General features: G+C 36.0%; 1 protein-coding gene across 1 annotated transcript in view; it reads left to right on the plus strand.

Annotated features, from left to right (window-relative positions):
* ttc6 (tetratricopeptide repeat domain 6) overlaps positions 1 to 24,591 on the plus strand; it is a 36,671-nt gene extending 12,080 nt beyond the window's left edge. Inside the window, 16 exon segments of the mRNA XM_088925111.1 lie at positions 417 to 537; positions 2,821 to 2,971; positions 3,332 to 3,414; positions 3,646 to 3,722; positions 4,680 to 4,837; positions 5,590 to 5,734; positions 6,174 to 6,346; positions 6,883 to 7,023; positions 10,575 to 10,688; positions 11,610 to 11,729; positions 13,597 to 13,670; positions 16,919 to 17,129; positions 17,837 to 17,989; positions 18,186 to 18,359; positions 19,759 to 19,984; positions 24,446 to 24,591. Of these exon segments, the coding sequence (XP_088781237.1) occupies positions 417 to 537; positions 2,821 to 2,971; positions 3,332 to 3,414; positions 3,646 to 3,722; positions 4,680 to 4,837; positions 5,590 to 5,734; positions 6,174 to 6,346; positions 6,883 to 7,023; positions 10,575 to 10,688; positions 11,610 to 11,729; positions 13,597 to 13,670; positions 16,919 to 17,129; positions 17,837 to 17,989; positions 18,186 to 18,359; positions 19,759 to 19,984; positions 24,446 to 24,582 (2,258 nt within the window). The 3' untranslated portion in view covers positions 24,583 to 24,591.
* The last annotated feature ends 327 nt before the right edge of the window (positions 24,592 to 24,918 follow it).

Consider the following 24,918-nt stretch of genomic DNA (forward strand, 5'->3'; position numbering starts at 1 on the left):
TGTGTTGCGGTGATTAGTTTAGATCAGGAAGAACTGGCTCTTTCAGCTGTCTTCTGAAAGTTTGTTTACCAGTATTTTATCATAAATATTCCCTTTGGTTTCCTATTATTTTAAAATACAGTGAGCCATGGGAATTCCTGGGTGCATTATAGTAACATTTCTTAATAACTTTTAACATTGTTGTTTAAGAAAATAAAAGCTTTTCAAATATTACAAGTTAGGAGCTTTCAGCTCAGAATCAGACATTTACCAATTTAAGTTACTAATTAATGACATGGGAAGACAGCTTTACTCCAGAATAATACAAAGTTGAAATTTCACTCTTAAACTGTCTTAAAAATGGCCGCATAAGGTCTCCACTTCCTTCAAGCCTTACTTCCTGGCGAATTATTGATGTTTTGTTTTTACTTTTCCAGTTCTGATCAACGACAGCTTTGAAAACCTCAGTGCTCTCCTCCACCGTGGGATTCTTTACACAGAGCAGAGTCAGTGGGCTCAGGCTATTTGTGACTTTGAACATGTGCTGAAGCTTGACAGGTACCTGAACAATATTTTCCTTGTCTCTTTTCAATAAGTTCTGAATCTGACTTGGCGTAGTCCATTTCATGAGCAGCCAACTGGTTGACAAAGAATTCAAACAATGCAATCTGAAGAACTTTAAGAAACTCTAAAACTCTCCATGTACTGTACATAAAAACTTCTCACTGGGCTCCTGGGTAGGATTTTCACATTGCTGAAATTAGGAAGTGAATGTAAGATAGTTCTTAGGTTTGTAACAAAAAAAACTGACAGCCGCAAAAAAAAATCTGTAGGAAAGAACTGTTGCCAAGCGTTCTTGAGAATTAACATTTCTGTGAAAGCTGTGGTCTGGAGCAGCGAGAATAAATGTTTTCATTAAGGATGCAGACAGCATTCAATATGAGGCTTATTCAACAGAAAGTGGGTTTGAGCAGTATCAAAGAGTCACATTAGTCCACTTGGAACAATATAATATAATAGCAAAATAACATTTTAATAAGCTACCTAGATTCATGTGAATTTAAAAGGTGATTATTCTGAATTGGAAAATTTCCTTTATTACATTATATTATTTTCTGTTCAGGATTTTGCATTTCACAGAAAATTACAAAGATTTTTCTTCATTGGACAAGTACGTTAGGGGAAAACAATTTCATCTGCAGTAGTTTTTCTCTTCTTTCCATATGATAGGTACTTTGAAGGATTTTGGACCCCTGCTGTCCACTTGCTGTCAGCTGTGTTTGAATCTTATTGTCTTTTTATAAGCTTGGCTGTGCTTTTTATATGCTTCATACATAATTAATTACACTCCACCAGCACTAAAGAAACCTTATGTGCTGCTCAAACATCCTTCACATTTCTTTTTTCAATACAAGATAAAAAATACACTAACAATGTAATGAGGCAGTGCACTTCCCGTAAGACTGAAGAATTGTATCAGTTCCATTAGTGTAAAGTAAAGGCCCATTTTCACTTAAAGTGCTGGTGCTAAAAACCTAGCAACAATCCAAGGCAAGACTTTCTGAATTAGAAATTTCCACACAAGAGGTTTTATTTGTATAAGATAACTATATGACATGGCAAAAATGTATAAATTAAATATTATATATAAAATATTCTTGGGCACTATCTTTACTATAATTCTTTATGTTGAGTAATGTTAATAAAATTTAGAATTGCTCCGGACAATGTGTTTTTTAAATATTTGAAATAAATATTTTAAATGTAGAATGTGTCACCCTTTTACTATTTGAAATAATGTGATCATTTCTCCACTTGGAGATGTTAGGCTGTTGTAGGTGGTGTAGTTGGTGTGTTGCAGTTAGTTCACAGCTAGACAACATGCACCACTAAAGCAGGTGAAAATGCTCATCACCTGAAGTCTGCTCTTTATCCAGGGCTTTTTATATAATCTGGAGAACAGAGAAAACTGATGAACCAGCACGTGCTAACATTCACTATGCCTTAGGAACAGGATGATAATAAGCAATTGCACTCATATGGCACTTTTCATTGCAAAGGATGCCAAAAAGCTCTTTACATATAAGAGGGGACCAACTCCATCCATTACTCAAGCAACATGTGTGCAGCCATTATGCACCAGTAGCCCACTACATGGCATATCAGCTGGTGTGGTGAGAAATTACTTTCCCTGAATTAAATTCACCCCTGAGATAAAGGGGAATTACAGTATGTTTGCCATATTGTACAAACCCAGAGTGGAATTCATTCAGGATACCAGGGTTAACACTACATATCTGACCAATAGTATCAAGGGGATGTTTAATAACCAGATAGTCTGGACCTCAGTTTAATGTCTCATCAATAGTACCTGCAGTACAGTGTCCCCTTTGACCTTTCCTGGGGTATTGTTTGGAAATTGGTATCCAGAAGGAATATTGCCTCCTTCTGGTCCATTCACGACACCAAACTGGTTTTCCTTAGAGGTCTCCCATTCCAGTATTGGCCAATCCCCATTGTTCATTAGCTTCTGACGTCTGAGGAGATCACACTGTATAATGATTGTAATGCTGCTGTAATGCACGGAAAATTAACTAGGTATTTACATAGATAGTTACATTTCTTTATTGCTTTTCTTTGTTTTGGCCATATTAGTATTTAAATGTGTTACAGGCATAACTACTATATTTATTCAGGCTATATTCTAATATTGTTTAATTTCACCATTTCAGTTTCTAAGGCTGTTTCCTAACTTTTGTGTTTCTAGTTAATGGTAATCTACGCTGCTGTTTCACAGCTTCCTTGACACTGAAACAATAATTCCAATTTTTTTATAACTAGATTTGTTCCTGTTGCTCATGTAAACCTGGGACTTGTCTACATGCTGAAAATGGACCATCATTATGAGGCAATTCGGAGATTTACAAATGCCATAAAAGTGGATCCTACTTACATCAGAGCATATATTTGTAGAGCTCAAGCTTATCACAAGGTATTTTTTATCACACTTGTTAAAAGTAGGCAGTGCTTCAGTCTGCATTTTAACTGTTACTTTTTTATGGACTGCTTTGCTTCTACCTTTTAAATAGTGTCTCTGATAAATTCTTAATTTATTTTAAAAATTTACCCCTAAAGCCTTCACAAGCAAAACAAATGTGGTATTTTATTTCATGACACTTTTTATAAATACAGAATTTTTAAATTGAGAATAATGCATTTGATTGCCGAAATGACTGTTTGTTAAAAGGAACAGGTATGCATTGCAATATTTTAGCATTTAAGCATCATATCTATGGACTGAGGTTTAAAGAATGCTTGAATTTAAATGTGTATGTATTTCTTAAATGGCCAGGTGCATGATATACAGAGAGCACTGAAAGACTTAACGCATGCTATCCATCTCCAGCCTGATGCACAGCATCTTTACATAATGAGGTAGGATAAATGTACAAGCATTTGTACAAGCCAAAAACACTCCAAAAACCATTCCAAATAAAGGAATTAACTTGAGATTTTTAACAATTGCCTTCAATTAAAAATCACAAGTTTAAAAATAAATAACAGTATGTTAGTCGGATTATCATTGGCTATCCTGATAATATTTTTGCAGTATGTTATTTTGGATAAAAACGTTCTTTCATACACATGTGTGTATCTGTATTCCAGGGGCCAGTATTTGTGTGACATGAAGGAATTTGAGCTGGCTAGTTTCTGTATCCAGTATGCTGCTGAAATGAATAAAGGTACAAGTGTATTGCAGTGTCTGAGAAGTCTCTGAAGAACAGATCTACCGTTAGAGGAATTTCACAAACCAAACAAAAAAAGTATTGTTCAAGCTGCTTGTACTCACGAACAGTCCTAGAATGGAAGTTTTGTTATTAATATATTTTCCTGATGCTTTAATCCAAAATGACCTACATTTCTGCAGCTGGGCTTCATGCTGAAGAAATCTGTAACTTGCTCAAAGGTACAATAGTTGTGCTCCCCCCAGGAACTGGGCCCACAACATTTTCAGTTCTGAGTCCAGAGGCCCAACTCACCCCTCTCCAGTTGCTCAGTGCCACTAGATGGCACTGTGGTGAAAGCTATAGGGTAGCTGAAATGAACTGTGGTTAGTTAATGAACCCCCTGTCTTTGACAAAGTGAAACATTTTCTATGCCCTATACCTATACTGTAATACTTTAAATAAGGGCACTATATTAATCAATTAATCAACTAAAGAAAGACTAATACAGTACTTAATAATACAGTAATACTAATACAGTACTTAAACAGTCACTTTATCACTTAAAGAGTTATTAAAATTTAATTGTAAAATTGTTTTTGCTTCAAAAGACATTTCATTAAAGAGTTTAAATGCACCTTCAATGCACTTCATGTGTGAGAGTTTGGCGCTATGCATTATTCATGAAAAAAGTTTTCTTTACATTTCTTGGAAGCATACCTTCTAACTATGAACATAAGTTAAAAGTGAATTGATTTTCATGACAGGAGAGTCTTTGGGATTGGACCTTATTGATACAAAGAAGTATGTGTGAACATAAATGCCTTAACACTAACATATTGTTATTTTGACATAATACTGAAAGATGGTCAATTTAAGAGTTTATATATATATGGATATTTAAAAAATATATTTTGGCTAAATATAAAACCGCAGAGAAAGAAATGTTAAACATATGTTTTGTGTTGTCACCAGCTATAGGCTCATGTCCTGTGCAGCAGGCAGCAGTCCACTCCTTCCTGGACAACAATACAAAAGCTATTGATTGTCTTGCCACAACCACAAAAACACGTCCCACCCCACCCATCTTCATCCTTCTTGGAAAAACACAGATGAAAGCCAAGAAATATAAGGTACATTAGCAATCTGCCTTTGTCTGTCTATTCCTCTTTAATTATTTCCTACTTACTCCTCCTTTCTTTGTTGAAACATGGTAACAAAGCTTTCCTAAGATGAAGTTATGCACTAAAGTTTTTATAGTAAGGGTTCTTTGTCTGAAATACAATGAGCAAGAAAATCTGTTTCACATTGTAGATTAAAGAACACCGACCTCCATTCAGTGAATGGATCCTCAGTTTGTATTGTTTCAGAGTTTGTTGCCAAATTCAAGAACATATTTATATTTTATTGCAGGCTGGCCATAAAATCCTTGCCTTATTGTGCCTTTAGCACTGCTAATGCAACACATTGCTTAAACACCTCTTGTTTTTCTTGCTGCCCTGACGTAGCAGTGTTATACAAATTTCTTTTATTAAGAGTGGCATACACTGCCGGATTTAGAAAGGCATACAGCAGCACGGGAAAATTAAAAGGTTCATAATATGTGTTTGCTGCATTGATCAAAGCTTTCTTGAGGTGTGTTTCTTTTACAACACATCCATCATCTTACTGCTTTGTGAAACTTGATTTCAATCATTTCTGTACAGCTTGCACTTCAAAGTATTGTGTTGCTCTGTATTCTCACAGTATTACTACTACTAGTACAAATGTTAACAGTAAAAAGTAAGGACTAGACAGATGGTTGTTTTTAAAATTCATATCATGCAGTTATTACTTATTTCACTTATTTACTTCAATATATATTCTATAATATATTTTAACACAGGATGCAGTCGAGAGTTTTAAAAAAGTACTGATGCTGCTGTGCCCCAATGAAGATGGTTTGTGTACTGTACCTGAGGCTGCGGAAGTGTTTTACTTAATTGGCCTCTGCTACATGGCCCAGGTCAATTTACTACAGGTAGGATGATGTTTGCACCTACAGCATAATTCTGGTAGAATAAAAAATATTATTTTCTTTCTTTTATTTGTTTTTCTGTTCAATAATACTGCAGGGAATGCAAGGTGTGCTGTTTGGCAAGAATCTGATGATATTTTGCTTTTTTTGGCTGCAATACACCAGATAGACAACACATAGCATAGTGTTAACACATAAACTGGATTTTTTTTTTCAGTGAGTGAAAAGCCTGCAACAAGAGGTGTTGCTGGTTAAGCAGGGAGCGTGTCTTCCTCTGGACAGGACCTTGTTATGTCCTTTGACATTGCATTTAAAACAGTCCTAATAATTAAAGTTTCTCACAAAGAATTCTGACCTAGATAAACACATCAGTAAAGTGTGACATTCATGAAATAATGATTCACACCTTCTGTATGAAGAACCTCTCTTTTGTTCACACACACGAAGCAGAGCATGATGTGACCTATTGTTCCAGGCTCTGGAAGCATTCAGTAATGCAGTGAAGATAAACCCTGATTATGCAGATGCCTTCTACCAGCGTGGACTTTGTCGGATGCGTCTTCAGCAATCGAAAAGTGTGCAAGATTTCAATCGAGCTCTTTCAATCAACCCTAACCTTTTTCAGGTATTAAAACAAGATACTTTTTTAATGCTTAGTCATTTTCTTCCAATTACTGAACTTACAGCATTTGAACTGAAGCACACAGTGGCATCAGTATGGAAATGTGGTTCAAGGGGGGATAGTGGTACCTACTGGCACACCACAACAACCCACAGCAGCAGCAAGGCTTTCCTTAGAAATGTAACCAGGCCCAGTATTGATTAGCTTCTGAGATCTGGTTTACCAACTGCAATGCAGTTTTAAACATTTAAGACCTGTTAGACCTTTAGATTACATATAGACTTGGTTTTAACATTTAAATAAATCAGGGGATTTAGAATAGATAAATAATTGTAAACTATTGCAAGGCTCTTTCTTTGCCTTTTTGGTGAAACCTTTTGTCAGAAAAAAACAAGAAGGTTATTGTTATGCTATTTTATAAAGATAACCACGTTTTTTTAATTAGAGATTTCTGATACTCCTTTTTTATCACAGGGATTTGGTAAACTGAAGTTAAACATATTTTGAAAATAAATTCTTTCCTCAATATCTTTCTCAAGGTATATCTAAGTCGTGCTGCTTTCTATGGAGATAAGGGGCGCTACTCAAAGGCAATTCTGAACTGCAATGAAGCTATAAAGATCCAGCCCAAGAGTGTGAGAGCATATCTTTACAGAGGTGTGCTGAAATTCTACATGAAGGTAAGATCAAAGAGTTGTGCCATTAAACTCAGCTGCTATCACATCATTTAACTGCTGAGACCTACTGTAAGTGGGTGAAAACTGGTCATCATAGTCAGCTAGAAAAATTAGGAATGAATCCTTTTCTGTAGTAATAAAAAAATCTCTTGCACAAATCAATATCAGTATATTTACAGCGCATAAATATTTTTTTAATTGCCTTTTTTATTTTTTTTGACAGTTATATTTAAATGTAAGTGACAAGAAGTGATAAGAACACATTTTTGAAGAACTCTGAGGATGTTTTGAAGCAGTATTTTCCTATTTACAAATGAAATTTCAGATGGTGCTATTATACACTCTACTATAGTGCTTTACAATAAAGTAATACATTTTAATAAAATAAAAATAAATCACAAGTTGAGGATTGCTACAAATATATTGGTTTGATGTACACTTTTTCCCCGAAAGTGAAAAACAACATCTCAAACACAGCTATGTAAAGGTCTTTGACATTTGAATTGTTCTTTTTGTTGCATTGTCATTGTGTTTTAAGCCTACAATCCTGATTTTTTTAGCAGGCAAAAGTAACCTTTTAGCTTTATGGATAAATACAGAGATGCAAATTATGTTAATGATCAAGGAATACATCCTTGAGTCACTTCCCCAATGAGTCAGGTAGATGTCATTGGTAAATGTGATGGATTAGTCATGTCATGTCATTAGCCAAACCGCTTTATGCCACACGGTATCGCGGGAAGCCGGAGCCTACCTGGCAAGCAACGAGTGCAAGGCAGGGTACACCCTGGACAGGGTGCCAGTCCATCGCAGGGCAACTGCAAGTCAATCATACATGGGGACAATTTGGAGGCCACAGTAAAGACCGAGGGGGGAAATTTGGCCCAGAAACACCAGGATAACTCTCTACTCTTATCGAGAAATGCCTGGGATCTTTAATGACCACTGAGAGTCAGAACCTCGGTTTAACGTCTCATCCGAAAGACAGCACCCACTACAGTATAGTGTCCCCACCACTATACCTGGGCATTAGTACCCACAGAGACCGCAGGGTGGGCACCTCCCACTGGTCCCACTAACACCACTTCTAGCAGCAACCATTGCTTCCCAGGAGGTCACCCATCCAGGTACTGGCCAGGCTCAACCCCGATTAGCTTCAGTGGGTAGCTAGTTAGCTAGGAGCTGCAGGGTGATATAGCTGCTGGTGTGATGAATTAGTGACTATAGTACTGTATTTCATATCAGCTGCTTGTATATACTTAGCATACCTCGAGCTGTTGAGATTGTGTTTTTGAATATTCCGATTGAGGTGAATACATTTTTTAAAAATTAATCGATCAATTGATAAATGACAAACAGGGTTTCTTCTCAAGCAAACTAAGCTGCATTAATAAAGAATTACTATAATAACAGAAGCAATTGTGGAGGCTGTGAACGAATTGCTGATGCGCATAAAAATTGTAGCTCTTTATTTAAGATGTCTTAGACTTTGCACAGCTGTGTAAATGTTTTGAAACAGAAAACCAAAACTTTCAACAGTTTAGTGTGTATGTCACCTAGTTGGATTTTACATTTGTTGCCTACTTAGGAAGTCTAAAAGTTGGACTATCATCGAAGAAGTAGTGGAATGAATAAAACCCTTGATCCCCTGGTCGCAGAGGGACTTGGAGCGAGGGATTAGAAGCTTAGGCCAGAGGTGTGACATGAGTGTGTCCCGCATGTCCATGAGATTGACTGCTGTTGCTTCACACACAGAACAGCTAATGCAAACTGCACAGGACTTTTACAAGCTTAGGGATTTCACTTTCACAGATAACTATTCACATTTAATCAAGAATAATTTGTTTATGTAAATTAAACTTTTTAAAATTATATAGAAATGCAAGGAAAAATAATAATATTGTTACCTACTATAAATCATAATCACCATCATTATTATAATAACTGATGTTGCTTATAAATGTAATTATAAAATAATGACATATTAAAAATAAACAAGTTGAACGTCTAAAGATATATATATTCCTATATTTCTATGTATATCCATATATTCTTATACAGTATATATACATTATATATTTCCTGCTGACTAGTCCTTATAAAGGAAAAATAGCTGTCCTTGGCTAATGACATTAACTGTATAGACACAAATTGGAGTTAGAAATATATTTAGAAAGTTGTGCTTTTCAACACTGTGAAATGGTCAGAGCTAGTTAATATTCATATTCTCTTAATTCATAGCAACAGGCTGCTCTTAAAACCCTAAAGGATATTGCTTATAAAACATATATTTTCTAAGAAATATATATAGATACAGAAATATGCTGTGTATACAATAGACACAAACTTTGATAATTAACTATTAAGGTCAGCATCTAACATAATTATTGTTATAAAAATCAAAATGTTAGATTTAGAGTTTTACTAGAAGTATACAAATGAGCATACAAGAGTGTGTTTTGGGTTGTGTATGGAGTGAGGCACCAGTAGTTTTCTCTTCATCAGTCTTGCTCTGGCCTTGAAAGACGACCAGTCTGCCGCAGTTGGTTCATATAATGCTGCTGTGTTGCAACCTTCCTAGCATAATAAAACACCTGCGTAGCACTCGTTCCAGAAATAATTCTGACAGGAGTTTTTAAAACGATTCTCATAGTTTAACTAAATGTTTAAGAAAACAGAAACATGCTTTACTTAGTGCTAGAAGATTAAATATTGCACAAGGAGTTGCTAGCATTGCTTTTTATTTTCATGTAGAATAAATTGTGTTCAAGGTGTCGTACATCAATCCACACAAAACATGGGAGCTCACAAGAAGGGGCAAAAAGAAGGGACGCGCAGGGGAAATAATTAATGAATTCTGGTAAAAATAATGCAGCCAGGCAGTCCAGGCAGACGTCGTGTTTGCACTAGCAGAATGTGTTCTAGCTGTGCTTCTTTCTGTAAGGACGATTTCTTTAAATTAATTTAACCACATGTGGGCCAAGTCTCCCTCCAGCCTCATAAAACAGACTTTTTAGCTACTGATTTACTTGCCAGGAGTAACTTCGGAGCCACTGAGCAGGAACAGTCACAAGGGCTCAGTGCCACAGTCACAACCACATTACCGTCTGAAAGCACATCAGTCACACGCACTCAAGAGTACTCTTCCAACACACAGGACGTGCCCACAGTACCTTTACTGGGATTTTCAATCAAATAAATTCTGATCTGTACAGTATGTTGGGTTTTTTTAAAAAACGTAGAACCTGCGGTTTTGCTTGTTTGTAATAAGTCAACACCCCTCAGTAGGCAGCATCATTAACCCAGCGTATGTGTTGTCCCCCCTCCACCATTATGCCATGAGAGGCCTGTCCCCTTTTTCCACACAGGCCCAGGCAGCCGAACAGAGTGGCGTCTCTGCCAGCTGGAGGAGGCACATCTGTCTCCAAAAGCAGCCAGGGGGCCAGGATGCACAGATGCACAGCCCTTTTCGATCTGTTGACTTGTTTGTTTCATCTTGCTAGTGTCATTTAACTTAAGATCTAAAAACACTGCACTGTTTGTCTTTGTTCCAGGTATACAAGTATGCTGTGGAGGACTTAACCACAGCCGTCAGTATTGACAAGATGTGCTCCCTTGCCTACTATAACAGGGGTGTGTGCTACCAGGAAATGAAGGAGTATAAAAATGTAAGTATTTTGTGTATCACGTTCTTTGTAGAAACATTATATTACATTTTCCTTGCTTAGAATTTTAAAGAGGTTTAAAGTTTACACAAGTGTGTGTCCTACCATTTAAAATCACAAAACATTTTGTTTAAATGTCACAAAATGAGTTGTAAAACTCATAAAACTATGATTTAGTTTTGTTTTCACACGTTTCCACAGACGGACATATCTTTCTATTGATACTGTTAAAGAAGACGTGAACTGTTTAACAAAAGATGCAGTCTAACTTGGAAATAAACTATAAACCACATTCAGTTTCTATAGCCTTCAATTCAGTATTGCATTACATAAGAAATGTAGCACCCTGTTTGTTATTTTACATTGCTTTATTTTTAGGGTTTTGTTTTAACACAAACTAGTTTATATCTGTACATAGTTCAGGTGGGTAGCTGCGTCAGCATGCGTAGGCTGCAAAGGAACAAGTAATAGGTTTATTCCATGCTGAAAAAAAGAAGAAAGAGAACACAACGTTTCGGCCGTGGAGCCTTCTTCAGGTGTGAAGGCTCCACGGCCGAAACGTTGTGTTCTCTTTCTTCTTTTTTTCAGCATGGAATAAACCTATTACTTGTTCCTTTGCAGTATATCTGTACATATATAAAGATAAATATATATCCCCTTAACTGGCATAGATAAACTGCTACAATGTGATTTCATAAAGGCTGAGTTCAGCAAATTTCTTCCTTCACGGGACACAAATTACTGCCTAGATTGTGATGTACAAAAGCTGCTTCTAAATCAGGATAGTGGTAGTGATAGTTTGGCAAAGCTTGATATTTGAGAATTACAAACACGAGGAATTTCACCAGTATTTTGCATCTTTGTATGAAACACAGCATTAAACAACAATTTAACATATTGTATTATTCTTGTTTGTGATTTGAGGCTTTAAGAGACTATGGAATCGTTCAACTTCTTGGAAGCAGGAGAGAAATAGATCTGAAGGTGTTGGTTAATCGTGGCCTTCTGTATGTCGAGCTGAATGACTACCACAATGCCCTCCAGGTAAGTAGACTTCTTATCCTCCTGTTATATCCTTTCAACTGAATATTCATCTAACTATTTTGCCTGTCAATGAATCACTTAATTTTTTTAATTTCACACACAATATAATGTAATTTAGAAAAAAATATGACCTTATATAAACACTTAATATAAATATAATTTGTGATAGTACAACTGTATTTCAAAGTATAATTGATAATATCACAATTCCAATTGTGAGTTTACACTAATTTTCCTGAACAATCAGTGCCCTAGAAATTTTTTTATGGAATATATCTCAGGAAGGGGCTTTCATGGAGACATTAGGCTTCTCCAGGCTTTAGTCATGAAGTTTAGAAGGGAAAAACACAACATGATAATGTAGTTTTAGCAATGCAAGATGAATAATAAACTGTGGGTGTTCAAAATTAAATTAAATCGAAGATGCATTCAAAACGTCCCCGTCCAAGTACTCTTTTGTCTATTAACTAATCTGAATTTAAGAAACTGTCTTTGTTGTGTCTGTTTTAATTATGGAGAAATAAAAGTTCTCATGAAAAAAATAAGAAAATAAAAATTACAGTAGACGATATGTTATTTGTAATTCTATTCGTCCATTGGCTTAGCTGAGGTCTTGTTTAAGAAGACATCTATAAATTAATTTTGTCTTGACTTGCTGATAATATACTGATAATGTTTGAATGGCAAACGTAGGGCAGGTTGCTTTGGTCTGTTGAGAATAGGAATTTGTTAATTCGGGATTAAAACAATTTTTGTGATGGATTTCTGGTATTAGATGTGTTTTTTTCCCTTACCTGCAAAGTGCCACGAACTGCATAGTCTAGAGAATGGGGATTTCTGACCGTGTGTGATAGGTTAAGGTAAAGTTAAAGCCTTGTTAATGTTAGGATATCTCTATACTTCAAATATCAATTTGTTATGTTGTTGATAACTTCAGTATTCTTAGTATACGTATACTTCAGTATTATATATTATTATAGATCATAGTATACTGATGGAAAAAAGAAACGCAACATTTTCTGGAATGAGAATATTTATGTACTTTCACAAAAATGTTGTCAATTTGTTTTAAGCTCTCTGACCAGCAATACAGCTTGTGCAGTGAGGCATTGCAACTTGCCAATCACACGAAAGCTCGTTAGGTGCACTTTTACCCAACAAGGTCCAGGTGGAACAATTCCTGATCAGGTCACCTTTAAAAAGGCCTTAATTCAAAGCTTAGGTCACTGCAAGAAAAGGCCACCCTTAGAGTCAGTTTTATGTGCATTCCATAATGCCTCAAATTCCACGCAGATGGGAGGGCCAGAGTGTGGAGGAGGAGGTGTAGCATTTCTTTTTTACATCAATATATATATTAAGCTTTGTCTGCATTGGATTTGTAAATTAACTCGGGTTAAAGCAAGCTTAAAGTCAATGACTTGCCTGGCTCGGCCACTGCAGGAGCTGTCATTCTCTTGGGAGAGTCAGGCCAATGGCTGCTGCTGACATGAAGGGGGAGCTGTTACACTTATTTTGCCCAGTCTATTTGGCCTCCTCAGTGTTCAAACTTTCCAGGGAATAAACTATGTTTGTTTTATGTCTTAAATAATGTAGGATATACCATATACATTTAATATTTCATATACACTTAAGCATTGAAGGCAGCTTCGGTATAACCACTGCACTAAGCAGTGTGTGATTGTGGTTAAGTTTAATTACTTAACATTTTGTTAGTATATTATACTGTCTTTGTTGAATAATATACAATAATTTCTCAGCTTTGTTCAGTTTCATATAAGATAAATGATAAGCAGTAGAAGAATAAATATGTAATCTTTAGTAAACTATAGCTTAATTGGTCTATGCATTTATCCGTGTAACAATGCAGGACTTTGAAGCCGCCTCAAAGAGGAGCCCAGAAGATGCCACTATCTTCCATGCACTTGGAGTCTACCACCACAGGTGTGTTCACTTTTCACCTTTTACCAATGAATATCCTGAAATATGTTTAAGTTGCGTTTTTGTTACAGAATATTAACATTTTAACAGATCTGAAGAGTTGCTATATCTTTTCTGATAAAGACATGTTTCCAGTATGACTTCTCTCACAGCCTTAATTTTATACACACAAAAAGGCATTTCTGTGCAAGACATTTTTCATGCAGTTATTGGAAAATAGATTCTGATTTTGATTTGTGTAACATTAATAATCTAATGGATTATATAAAGGAATATATTGTTTCTTCATACAGTAGTTATTTTGTTTGTATTGTAGATTAAAGAATCACTGGATTCTGAACCAGTGCTCAATAACCAAGAAGACCTCAGTCTCCTCTTGTATGTTTTCTAATTCTTCAGTTTGCAATTTTTCTCTGCCTTGAGAGGTTTAGCATTGCTTATTGATTCAAAAAGAACCACATCAGTAGGCCTGGGTAATTTCTGCCTTTCAAGCATTACTTTCACAGAATAAATTATCACTCCAAGACGTGCCCTAGAGACGTGAATTTAAGCGCCAGGGAAAAAATGAACATTCACTGACCCTAGAAATTGATGATTGATCATTTTAATTACCTTGTTCCATTTAAAAAAATATATTTTCATGAGCTTAAAGATTAATGGTGTGCATGCTCACTAGACACAAAGTTTTAATGTGAAACTTTACATTTGTTGAATGATATACATACACTATATATCTATAAAATGCTACCAAATATGTTGAACAATTCAATGTAATTTTCTGTTTGGTTTATTAAAAAACATTATTGAATTTGACCTAAATGTTGACTCATTGACATATGCTTACACTTAAAAAGGTCATTCTGTTTTTTTTTTCCTTAAGGTACAAAAAAAGATCTGGTCATTAATTCAGATATTGATTTTTTTATTCCCAGTGCACGCAAAAATATCATTTTCAAGGGATACGAAACAGGAAAACAATTATATTCACTGTTGTTTGGACCAGATGAATTAACCCTGCTCTCTCAGCTGTTTTGTCATTTTATAGACCTTATTAACACCCAACTCTGTAATTTCAGAGTGCTGAAGACTGAATTTTATTGCGCTTGACTGATCTGTTATTTTTGAAATCCCAAAGGGTGGTATACCATCACACAGACCCTTCAGTCATGTCACACTATTGCCAGTATTGAATAAGGAAACAGCAATTTACGATCACTTTCAAGTGCTAAAGGCATTTTTATTCACCTTTCTAACTGTGTGGTCCACAGGGAATGTCCACTTTAATTATTCTTTAGATATATATAGAGAAATACAATGATGTAAAAAATTTTATCCATGATCAGAAATATAGTATTTGTCTATGGTAAACATTTTTTTCCCAAACTATGTTTTATATCTTGGTACCACCAGAACAGGTTTTCCAGTAGTAAAAAGATAAAAAACATTATATCTTGTTTTCAGTGTGAAGTCTCACAAATTTGTTGAAATTGATTTAGATGACACTTTTATCTGAAGTTATTTACATTTGTACCCATTTATGCAGCTGGGCATAAGGACTTTGCTCAAGGGTATAACAGCTGTGCTAAGTCCAAAGTCCTTAGTCCTTAGTTTCATGGTTTTAAAAGATTAATTTATAAAATCATCATTCTGGAATGAAAAACATGTTTAAAGCAAATCAATCATTTTCTATTAATTTGATATTTTAGCCCGAGAGGGGATCTGTAAAAGAATACTAGAATACCCTTGTACCTTGCCTTATGGACTGGGACATGTTTTGTATTGAATGTGAAAATTACCCAAGCAAGGACTTGGAACACTGTGTCAGGAGATACTATTAGTTCTTAATACTTAAAACCTCAGTCTGGAGAATGAAACATTCTGTGCATGTGCAATTCTTTCTTTCTTTGTTTCAGTAATGAATTTTTAATTTACTCTGCTCGTTCTGTGTTCATTAGTGATGCACTAGCATATCTGAGCAGCCTGAGGCAATTGGATGTCTTACTGCTGGAAAGTATCTAATGGTAATAAAAAAGATAGTGGTGGCAGGGCGTATTAGAGAAACAATACATGGAGTAGATTTGTTATATGATGGGCTTTTACTACAGTTATACTACAGATTCAGAGGAGGGGGACAACTGAGAGACAACCTGGGACTCCTTAATTCTCAGCCCTCACTTTTGTTCAAATAGTATATCCCATGAGTAGTAAATTGGAAAGTGGTGCAATTCAATGATTGCTGTTTTGTCACTGTTACTATACAGTATTGCACTGTATTGTACTATGTACTATAGTACTATGCTATATAGTAATGTATTACACCCTTCTGTACCCTTTATTGTGTTGCACTGCAGTATATTATGCATGCAGCTTCTACTCCGTATTATTGTTCTCTTTTGTATAGTTCTTTGGGAATACTTATCGGTGTAATGTCATGCCAATAGTGTCTGTTTGTATTATTGTATTATAAGCCTATGCAATTAAGATTCCACACAAATTATAAAAAGGCTCAATATTTCCCCCACGCTTTTTTACTTTCAAATATCCTGTGTGTAAAATTAGAAAGCACTTCTTACATATAATTCCAGTTGGAATTTTTCCTTTATGCTACCCTATATGAAAATAAAGCAACACTTTTTTTTTATTTGGCCCTGAAAAGAAATTGCACACAAATGGTAGTCTGACAATTTCACTTTAAAAACAACCTTTATAAACATATGCCTCACTTTATGCCAAAATAGTATCTGTTCCAAGTTCCACGTTCTAAGTTCCAAGTTTATTGTCATTATACTCATATACAGGTATATGGTATAACGAAATGCTATTTAGCTAGCTCTCAGACATAAGTAGTACAAAGAAAAAAAACAACAACAACAATACAGTTGTATAACAAAAGAAAGACAGAGACAACAGGCAATGTGCAAAAAACAACAACAGGCAATGTGCAAAAACAACAACAGGCAATGTGCAAAAAACAACAACAGGCAATGTGCAAAAAACAACAACAGGCAATGTGCAAAACAGCAAAAAGGTAACAGGTTATGTGCAAAAACATGCATCAACAGAATGAAATAAAGGGATAGAAATTATGGGGAGTGAGCTTTTGACATGTATGGTAGAGGTAGATTTTCAATGTGTGTAAAAGAAGGCACTGTGCATATCATCCTATATAATTCTTTTAAATGTGGAGTCATTTACCCTGTTGTCTTATCTAAAACCCAGAGGTTTAACAGTTGTACTTCTTTATTCTTCAGACTTGGACATCTGGAGGAAGCTGCTGCTGCCTTTACCCAGGCGATGACGCTGAACCCCTTCTTCTTGGGTGCCTGTGTGGGACGAGGGAATGTATACATGGACTATGGCCATGAGGCGGCAAGCAAGCAAGCACAAAGAGATTTCCTCACAGCACTGCATTTAAACCCTCTGTGCACCAAGGCTAGGATCAACCTGGGATATAACTTCCAGGTGAAACCATCTGAACAAAAATAGAAACAATTTCATAAACCCTTGTGTGTTTAAAGAGCAAAGAGTGGTGCTATAAAGCAACTTTAATGTCTTTGAATTTTGAGGTGGAGGTTAGACAATCTTATATTTTTATAGTCCCTTTAATATCTATATCTGCTGGCAGATTTCAATCTAAAAAGGCATAGATTATGAATAACCCAAAGCAAAAGGGATGGGAATTGTGCTGTGTTAATATGTTCAGTATATCAGTTCCCTGAGAGCTGTCCTGAAGCTTGGCCTTGGGTGCCCTCTTGTCAGATGTTAAGGGGTGCTGTGCTATGAGTTAATGAGTTGTGGCACGCAGCCCCAATGAGACCTGACTCTTCAGTGCCTACCTTTCTTGTACCATGCACAATGCAACATTAATAAAAGTAACAGAAACAGAGAATAGTCGATTAATGTGGAATGTAAATCCGTCAAAGACAATATAAAAACTAAGCATAAAAGACCTAGGGACGTTTCAGTACCAGTATTTGTTATATTCTCCATAGGTTAACTTCATTACGTAGCTAGATTAAATTAGAGGTTGTCCGTTTCATGTAGGGGACTGCAAAGAGTAATCATATTAATATTCAATTCAGTGAACGCAAGATGCTTAAAGGTAAGTGGTTAACTCTTTTAAGCACGGCATTTCTTTCCAGCTGTGATAAGATACATTTTCTTTCCAGGTGTTTGGGCATTTCAAGAAAGCTTGGAATCAGTTCACAATTGCATCCGACATCGATCCAGCTTGCTGGGCTGCTCATGAGGGAAGAGCTGTCATCAACCTTCAGATGGGCCACACTTATGCGGCTTTTCAGGACATCAATATGGCTTTGAAGGTGTTTATTAAGCATCTCTTCCTGACTCAAAACTTTATCCCATATGAAAAGTAAATCCATTTTAAGCTTGATTTGGTAAAAGTCTCATGTTACCATACGGAAGTTGTGCAGCAATGGACCAGCATGCTGTAAAATTATGTTAAAATAATTCTAAGGTGATTAGAGATTTAATTTAATTGAATTGACTGTTTTACAGCATAATCCTGTTTCTGAGCTGTTGCTCACAAACCGCGGTGTCATCCACCAGTTCATGGGAGACAATATGAATGCGATGAAGGACTATCAGAATGCAATATCAATCAACCCACATTATGCATTGGCTTTTTTTAATGCTGCAAACATGTACTTTTACAACAGACAATTTAAACAGGTAAGTGCCTGGTATGTTTTATTTTCAAAAGTAAAAAAAAATATATTGGTATTTTGAATGTTCATATGATTAAACTACAACTGTAAACATTTCATATGACCATATTACCATTTTTTAGATCAAAGCTAACATCAATTATGGAGCACTGCATTAGCTTAGACAGCCTGGGTCAAGATTTTATTTAGTATCTCACTGTATTTCACAATCATATGTGTCAGTGTTTCAAGATAAATATGGAGTTCTGTTATCTAACACTGCAATAATCAATTTCTTACTGCAGGTTGGATGGATTTTCACCTGAAATTGAGTTTGTGATATTTGTTTCCTATGACTATGCAAAAACTAATTAGCTTTAAAAGTTGTCAATTAAATTCTGATAGAGCGTAATTATATTTGCAGGTCGAAGTTCAGATTTTTGTGTTGTAATGTGACATGTAAGAAGCTTTTTGTTCTGTTCTAGGCTATTGGTTAAAATACAAATTAGAACAAAGCTTTATACATTCCTGTATTCATAAGTGCATTGGCAATCTCCCTCCTTTCTAAACGTAATGCTACTGTTTGTTGTATGTGGCACAGAATATCTTATTTCCCTTCTCCTCCAGTTCTCACTACTTTCGACACTTTAAAAGGAAAGACTTTAAGGGGAAGGCTATTGACCTTCATTTTAAAGTTCAGCCTAATTATCTGTGAATGAATCTAACACAATTTCCTTTCCAGTTTTTTCTTGCTGCACTTTTTGCCTTAACGTGTTTTTTTTAACACAAGTTGACAGTGATTATGCACCAAACCCCTGAGGTCCTAATCAAAGAGAATGCATCTGTACTGCATAATGCATAAGCTTTTTCAATTTTAAAACAGATTCATAGTACCCTACACATCTGAAACCATTTAAGAACATCAGTAGATACTGCATCTCTGTGGGGAGGCCATCAGTATCTTAAATATACTGTGATACTTGATGTGAAAAAAGGTGTTTTTCCATAAATTATTTCTTCTTATTTTTATAATGAGATATTTTTTAAGAGATATAATTTTCTGGTGTCCACAAATATATGAAAAGAAAATTGAATTAGAAAATAATTTAAGCTTATTTCCTACATGGTCTTCAGTAATTACTGCATGTCTCTATTTCTAATGTCTGAGTTCCCATTCTAAACAAAAAAACGTTAGATACAGGGTGAGTGTAATATATGTCACCTACAGCTTTTTTTTTATTTTGACATCTCCATTTCATTATAAGAGAAAATGGTAATGCTGTAATATCTTGAAAAGCACAATGTACTCTGTGATCCTGTTAAATCTATGATTAATAATGAGAAAGAAAAGGATGAAAAATAATATATCAATATACCATCTAAAATCTTCTTTGCATCCTCATTTTGAAGCATTCTTTCCACAGGCCAGCGATTACTATACAAAGGCGATCGATCTTGAACCAAGTAATGAGTCAGCGTTCCTCAATCGTGCCATCACAAGGAGTCTGCTTCGGAACGTGTCAGGAGCCCTAAAGGACTTTGACGAAGCCTTAAAGCTGAACCCCTTCTCAGCTCATGTATATTTTAACAGGGCTAACCTCTACATCTCTCTGAAGAAATACAAATCTGCAGAGAAAGACCTCTCTCAAGGTACAGTTTAATTTCTGGCTGTTACTAGAACTGGAACACTGGCCTCCAACTCACACACAAGCTCCTCTCGCCTTCTTTTATTACATCTTTATAAAACTCTGTGGAACCTGCCTAAGCTGAGAATTCCACGCTGATGGAAATGTGTAACATTAGCTTTTAAATTGACTTGCCCGCTCGTATTAAAGAAATAACTTTTCATATTGCTGTATTGTTGTTAACAAGGGTAGGTATTTTCTGTATTAGGGACCTTTTCTTCAAATAACAGCAGGAGTCTATCTGCTTAAAAGCTAAAAGTAGTAGTGGATTCCATTTTTCTTTTAACGAGCACAGAATTACACAAAACAGACTGAATTACCGAATGCAATGGAAACATTTCATTATAATCTTCATCCGCATGTGCCAGTGATTTTCTTACAGCTGCTGCTGCATAATTCATTTTCAATCTGTTTAGTTCTTACGCTAATTGTGTCAAGCAGACTTAAAAAACCCTGTGTCTTAGATGAACATTTAGAAGTATGACATCACCATTTTCAAAAACAAGAAACCAGTAGCAGTGATTTACTTTTAAGGGTCACTAGAAATGTTATGGAGCACAAGAACCTACCCATTCCATTCAGGACACCTCCATTTGGAGCTGAACCTTCGGGGTCTTCAAGTCTTGTCACATGTTGCAAGTTATTTCCAGCATTTACTGCACTGTCTGAATTTAAAGCTCCAACTGCAGATGAGATTTTTTATTTTTATAGTCAAAGTCCACTCGTTTCTTTATTTGGCTGCTGCTGTGTGAGACATGAGGTAAAAAGGATTAACTCTTTGTACTTGGTGGTGCAAGAAGAAATCATACAGAACTTTTTATAAGAAACAGCTCAGCTTGTAAATCGTCTCAGAAATGGAGACAGAGCTTCTAAAATACCAGTAATGCTGTGTGTCTAAAAAGTAGGTATGTCTATCACTAATCAATATGTACTGTTTTTCACACATTTTAATTATTATCTATCTCAATCCATTCATTTCTAATAACTGGCAACCCTATATATCAGTATCAACATCAGTTAAATGGCAACTGTTTACTTTTTACTTCATTGTTTGAGCTCCACTATAGCCCTACAGTATTTAAAAATCAAAAAGGAAGTATGGCTTGCTCCCTTTGATTTTTGTTTTTGCAAGTCCAGTGGAATAGAAAAAAACAAATCACATCAAACAGTCAAGGAACTAGTGTATGAATTTGGACAGCATTCTTCTCTGGCTTTCACTGTTCCACTGTTCACTTCTAAAAGGAAATCACCATGGTTTTCTGCACTATTGCGTTCTGCAGCATACAACCCCTCTGGGAAAACACAGCCATGGTGTACATTGCCATCAATTATTTATGTGAAAGAATGATGTGGGTTCAGTGAATGGTCCAAAGATTTGTGATTGCAAGATGTTACAGAAGATGAGTGTGGCTTCCCCAGGGGCAAAGTGCCAGAACAGGGATCTTTTATAAGTAGGACTTTTTGCAACAGACGTACCCAGCCGTAAGGTACAGAAACACTATTTACTTCTACAGTGAGCTTTCTACTCCATTTTTTTTTCTCCAAAGTACTTTCCCCACGCTCTAATCTCTGATAATAGCTAGGCAACTATGCTACTAACCAACTTAAAAAACCAGCAAGTTTTCCATATTCCGCTCCAACAAAATAAATGACCACTGTCCCATCAGTCAGCCTCTTCCTTGCTTCCTTCGCTCTCTGGTGCAGCACATAATAGAAGCTCTGCTTTCCTCCTAGATAACTGATCAGGTTTACTGAAGTTGGAAGATCATTCCCCATTGCCCTCAGGGAATGTGGCACTGGCAGATCCCCATCTTGTCTTCGTCTTGGTCCCTGGTCCAAATCCAGCAGGTTTTATTCAATTCCAAAGACTTGCAACAATTTAGCTGTGATCAGTTTAACAAGTGGTCCAACTTGTGATTGTTCAGTTCAGGGAACTCTGACCCTCAATAGCTGGAGAGTATTTTGTTTTTTATTAACTGTGTGATTAACTTGTTTAATTAATATATAACTTCCCATTGTTCATTAACTTTAAAAAACAGACGATTTAGAGTATCCTTTAAGACTAAGTGGAGTGGGACTATCCAGGACCAGGGTTGGAGAACCAATATTATATAAAATGCCTAGATACCTAGCATGGGTATCTTACTACATAGCAAAGAAGCCAAGTTAGCAAAAATATGATATAGTCATTAACAACCAAAAACACAGCATGTTTGGTTGAAATACATTTTATATCCCTTTTTAAAAAATGTATTTATTTTTCTTAGAGAATAAAAGGAAATTGTTGGTTACTATGGTGACTGTGCAACTACTGAAATGAGGCTGTCATAGCTACCAGCATGATATGAACAAAGTTGTTGATCAAAGTGCTGTTTAAGAGCTTCCTTTCTGCCAGCACCCAATGACTCATTAATCATCAGAGATGTTTTTCAAAGACTGATCCCTGTCTGTTAGTCTGTCTGATAATGATACAATAGTTCTGTTCTGTGTAGAGGAGCACTAATGAGTCATCAGCAAAGACAGACCGACCGACAGCTAGGCAGGGATCAGTCTTTGAAACACATCTGCCTTTATATTGAAGTGGTACATCAGAAAGACCACAGATAAGAGGTCATTAGGGCCATCAAGGATGTCTTGGTCTATTTCTCCATCACTACCCTAGACAAGGACAACTTCTAGTAAATATTCTGCCTTAATCTCTGTCTTTGGAAAGGGACCATAGAAGGTTCCATGTGACTATAGGAAAAAGATGCAGGCTGGGACAGCTGTCTATTGGCAACCACCACTGCATCATTCCACACAATAAAAACTACTATGTTGGGAGAGATGTTTCACAAGATTTGACAGCTAGCTCTCCCTTTGTAATGTGCCTTTAGTGAACTTTAGTTCTGCTGGATAGCACCCTCAGTTCTGTTATTTGATTAAAACAGCAGTTTTAACCAATGATCTGATTAACCATTGTAAGGCAAGAAGATGGAATGTGTCAAAACAACCTGTAAGGCTTTATGTCTGTGGTTCTTCATTCAAGCAATTCAATTATTTGCAATAGGATCATGCTAAATTTTTTCACACTTTAACTGTTTTACAAGTTTATCTTTTGCATGATAGTGGATTATGACTCAGCATTTAAATAAAAACGTTCTTTTTTGAAGAGGCACACTTCACTAGCAGTGCTGAGAACTGTACACTTGTGTTCCTCAGCTTTAGTTTACATTAGTTTACTTTTAGGTTTTTTTTTCCCATTGAAGCTCAAGAAAATCAGTGACACAATGTTTATACAGCAAGAATTTATTTTGCCGCCGTTTTTCATTTAAGGCAACTTATGTAAAATAGTCCAACTCGAGTTTTAAAGGTAAACTGAATGTAGCACAGGTTCCATCTGAAAAAGGTGAGTTTTGGGGGAATCACACCATGAATTTTTTGCTTGTCGTTTTTAATCTTTCATTATTTTCCATTAGCTCCCGAGTTCACCTGTCCCGCTAAAAGCATATTTATGTCGTTCTGAAGGGCTGTGGTGACAAAATCACCGTTTCATCAACAAACAAAATTTAACAAAGAGTAAAAGTTAAATTTTCTCACCGCATTTACCACATTGATAAAGGACAGTCTTATCTTTACCTACAAATGCTTTGCTCAATTAGTAGGATTTCTCTTGAGAACGTGGCGTGTATCTTGTATATCGTTCAAGTCATGTCATCTGCCAAACCGCTTTATACCACACGGTGTTGTGGGAAGCTGGAGCCTACCTGGCAAGCAACGCCAGTCTATCGCAGTACTGCACACATTCCAGTCTGTATGGAATGTATGGAATTACAGTTGTGGGGCTTAGAGGTGTCAGATTCATCTCCAGTGTTAACAGATGTAGAAATCGTAAAAAAATCCCTACTTGTATTTTAATTCCTGGCTGTGGGTATCATTTAAATGAAGGGCAGCAATGTGAGACAATCAGGACTCATAACTGGAATGTTGTTTGTTTAAATCCCAAGTGGAGTGGTGTTGCCATACCCTTGAGTAAGGCATCTTATGGTGTGCAAATGTCTTCAGTCATATACCCACCTGTATTAATGGGTACAAATTTAAGTGACCCCGGTTTAAGGTGTCGGCCAAATAAACAAAAAGTAACAGACCACCTAAAGCTCTGAGGGAATGTAAATCATGCATGTGTCTTACTGGGCACAAAATCAATGTTTTCTTAATCAAAAGCTTCATTTTTTTTGTGTGAAAGGCTTAAAATGCGTCTAAGGCTGAGATACTTACAATAAAATACAAAATCATTTGTATTAATTCTAATAATGCCAGATTCTAATCATACTCAATTATGAAAAATGGTGATGCTCTTTATGCTTAGAATTTATGCAAAGATTCAAAAGCAGGAGTGATACTTAGACAAAGGATAAAGCGTCTCTTCTCTTGTGTTTTCACACAGCTCTTCTTCTCCAGCCCAGTGATGCTCTGGTGTATAAACTCCGAGCTGATGTCAGAGGGCATCTTGGGTTGACTGAGTTAGCCATTGCAGATTACAAGACAGCACTTCAACTCCAGGAAGCCACCCAGCATGTGTAAAAACAGGACATGATTGTACTTCTGACTTTCTGTTTAGAGGCCCATTGTGATAACATTTTGTATGATGCATTTTCTATTTAAACTCTTGCTTAGTGATCATACAGAATGTTTCTCATGTCTCAAAGATATCTACATTTTATGCAAAGCACTGTATGCATGTTGTACAAAGGTTAGTAAATTCCAGTTAATTCAGACACAGAATTAATGTCCAAGCAGTATTATACAATAGAAAATGTGACAACACAAATGCACATCTACCAACAACCAAAGAAATCTCATGCAATTTTTGTACTGGGTATAAATTATTAAATGGGTGTCATCACAATTTTTTCTTCT

The sequence above is a fragment of the Atractosteus spatula genome, chromosome 9 (assembly GCF_055471065.1).
Source record: "Atractosteus spatula isolate fAtrSpa1 chromosome 9, fAtrSpa1.hap1, whole genome shotgun sequence".
NCBI classification, from domain to species: Eukaryota; Metazoa; Chordata; class Actinopteri; order Semionotiformes; family Lepisosteidae; genus Atractosteus; species Atractosteus spatula.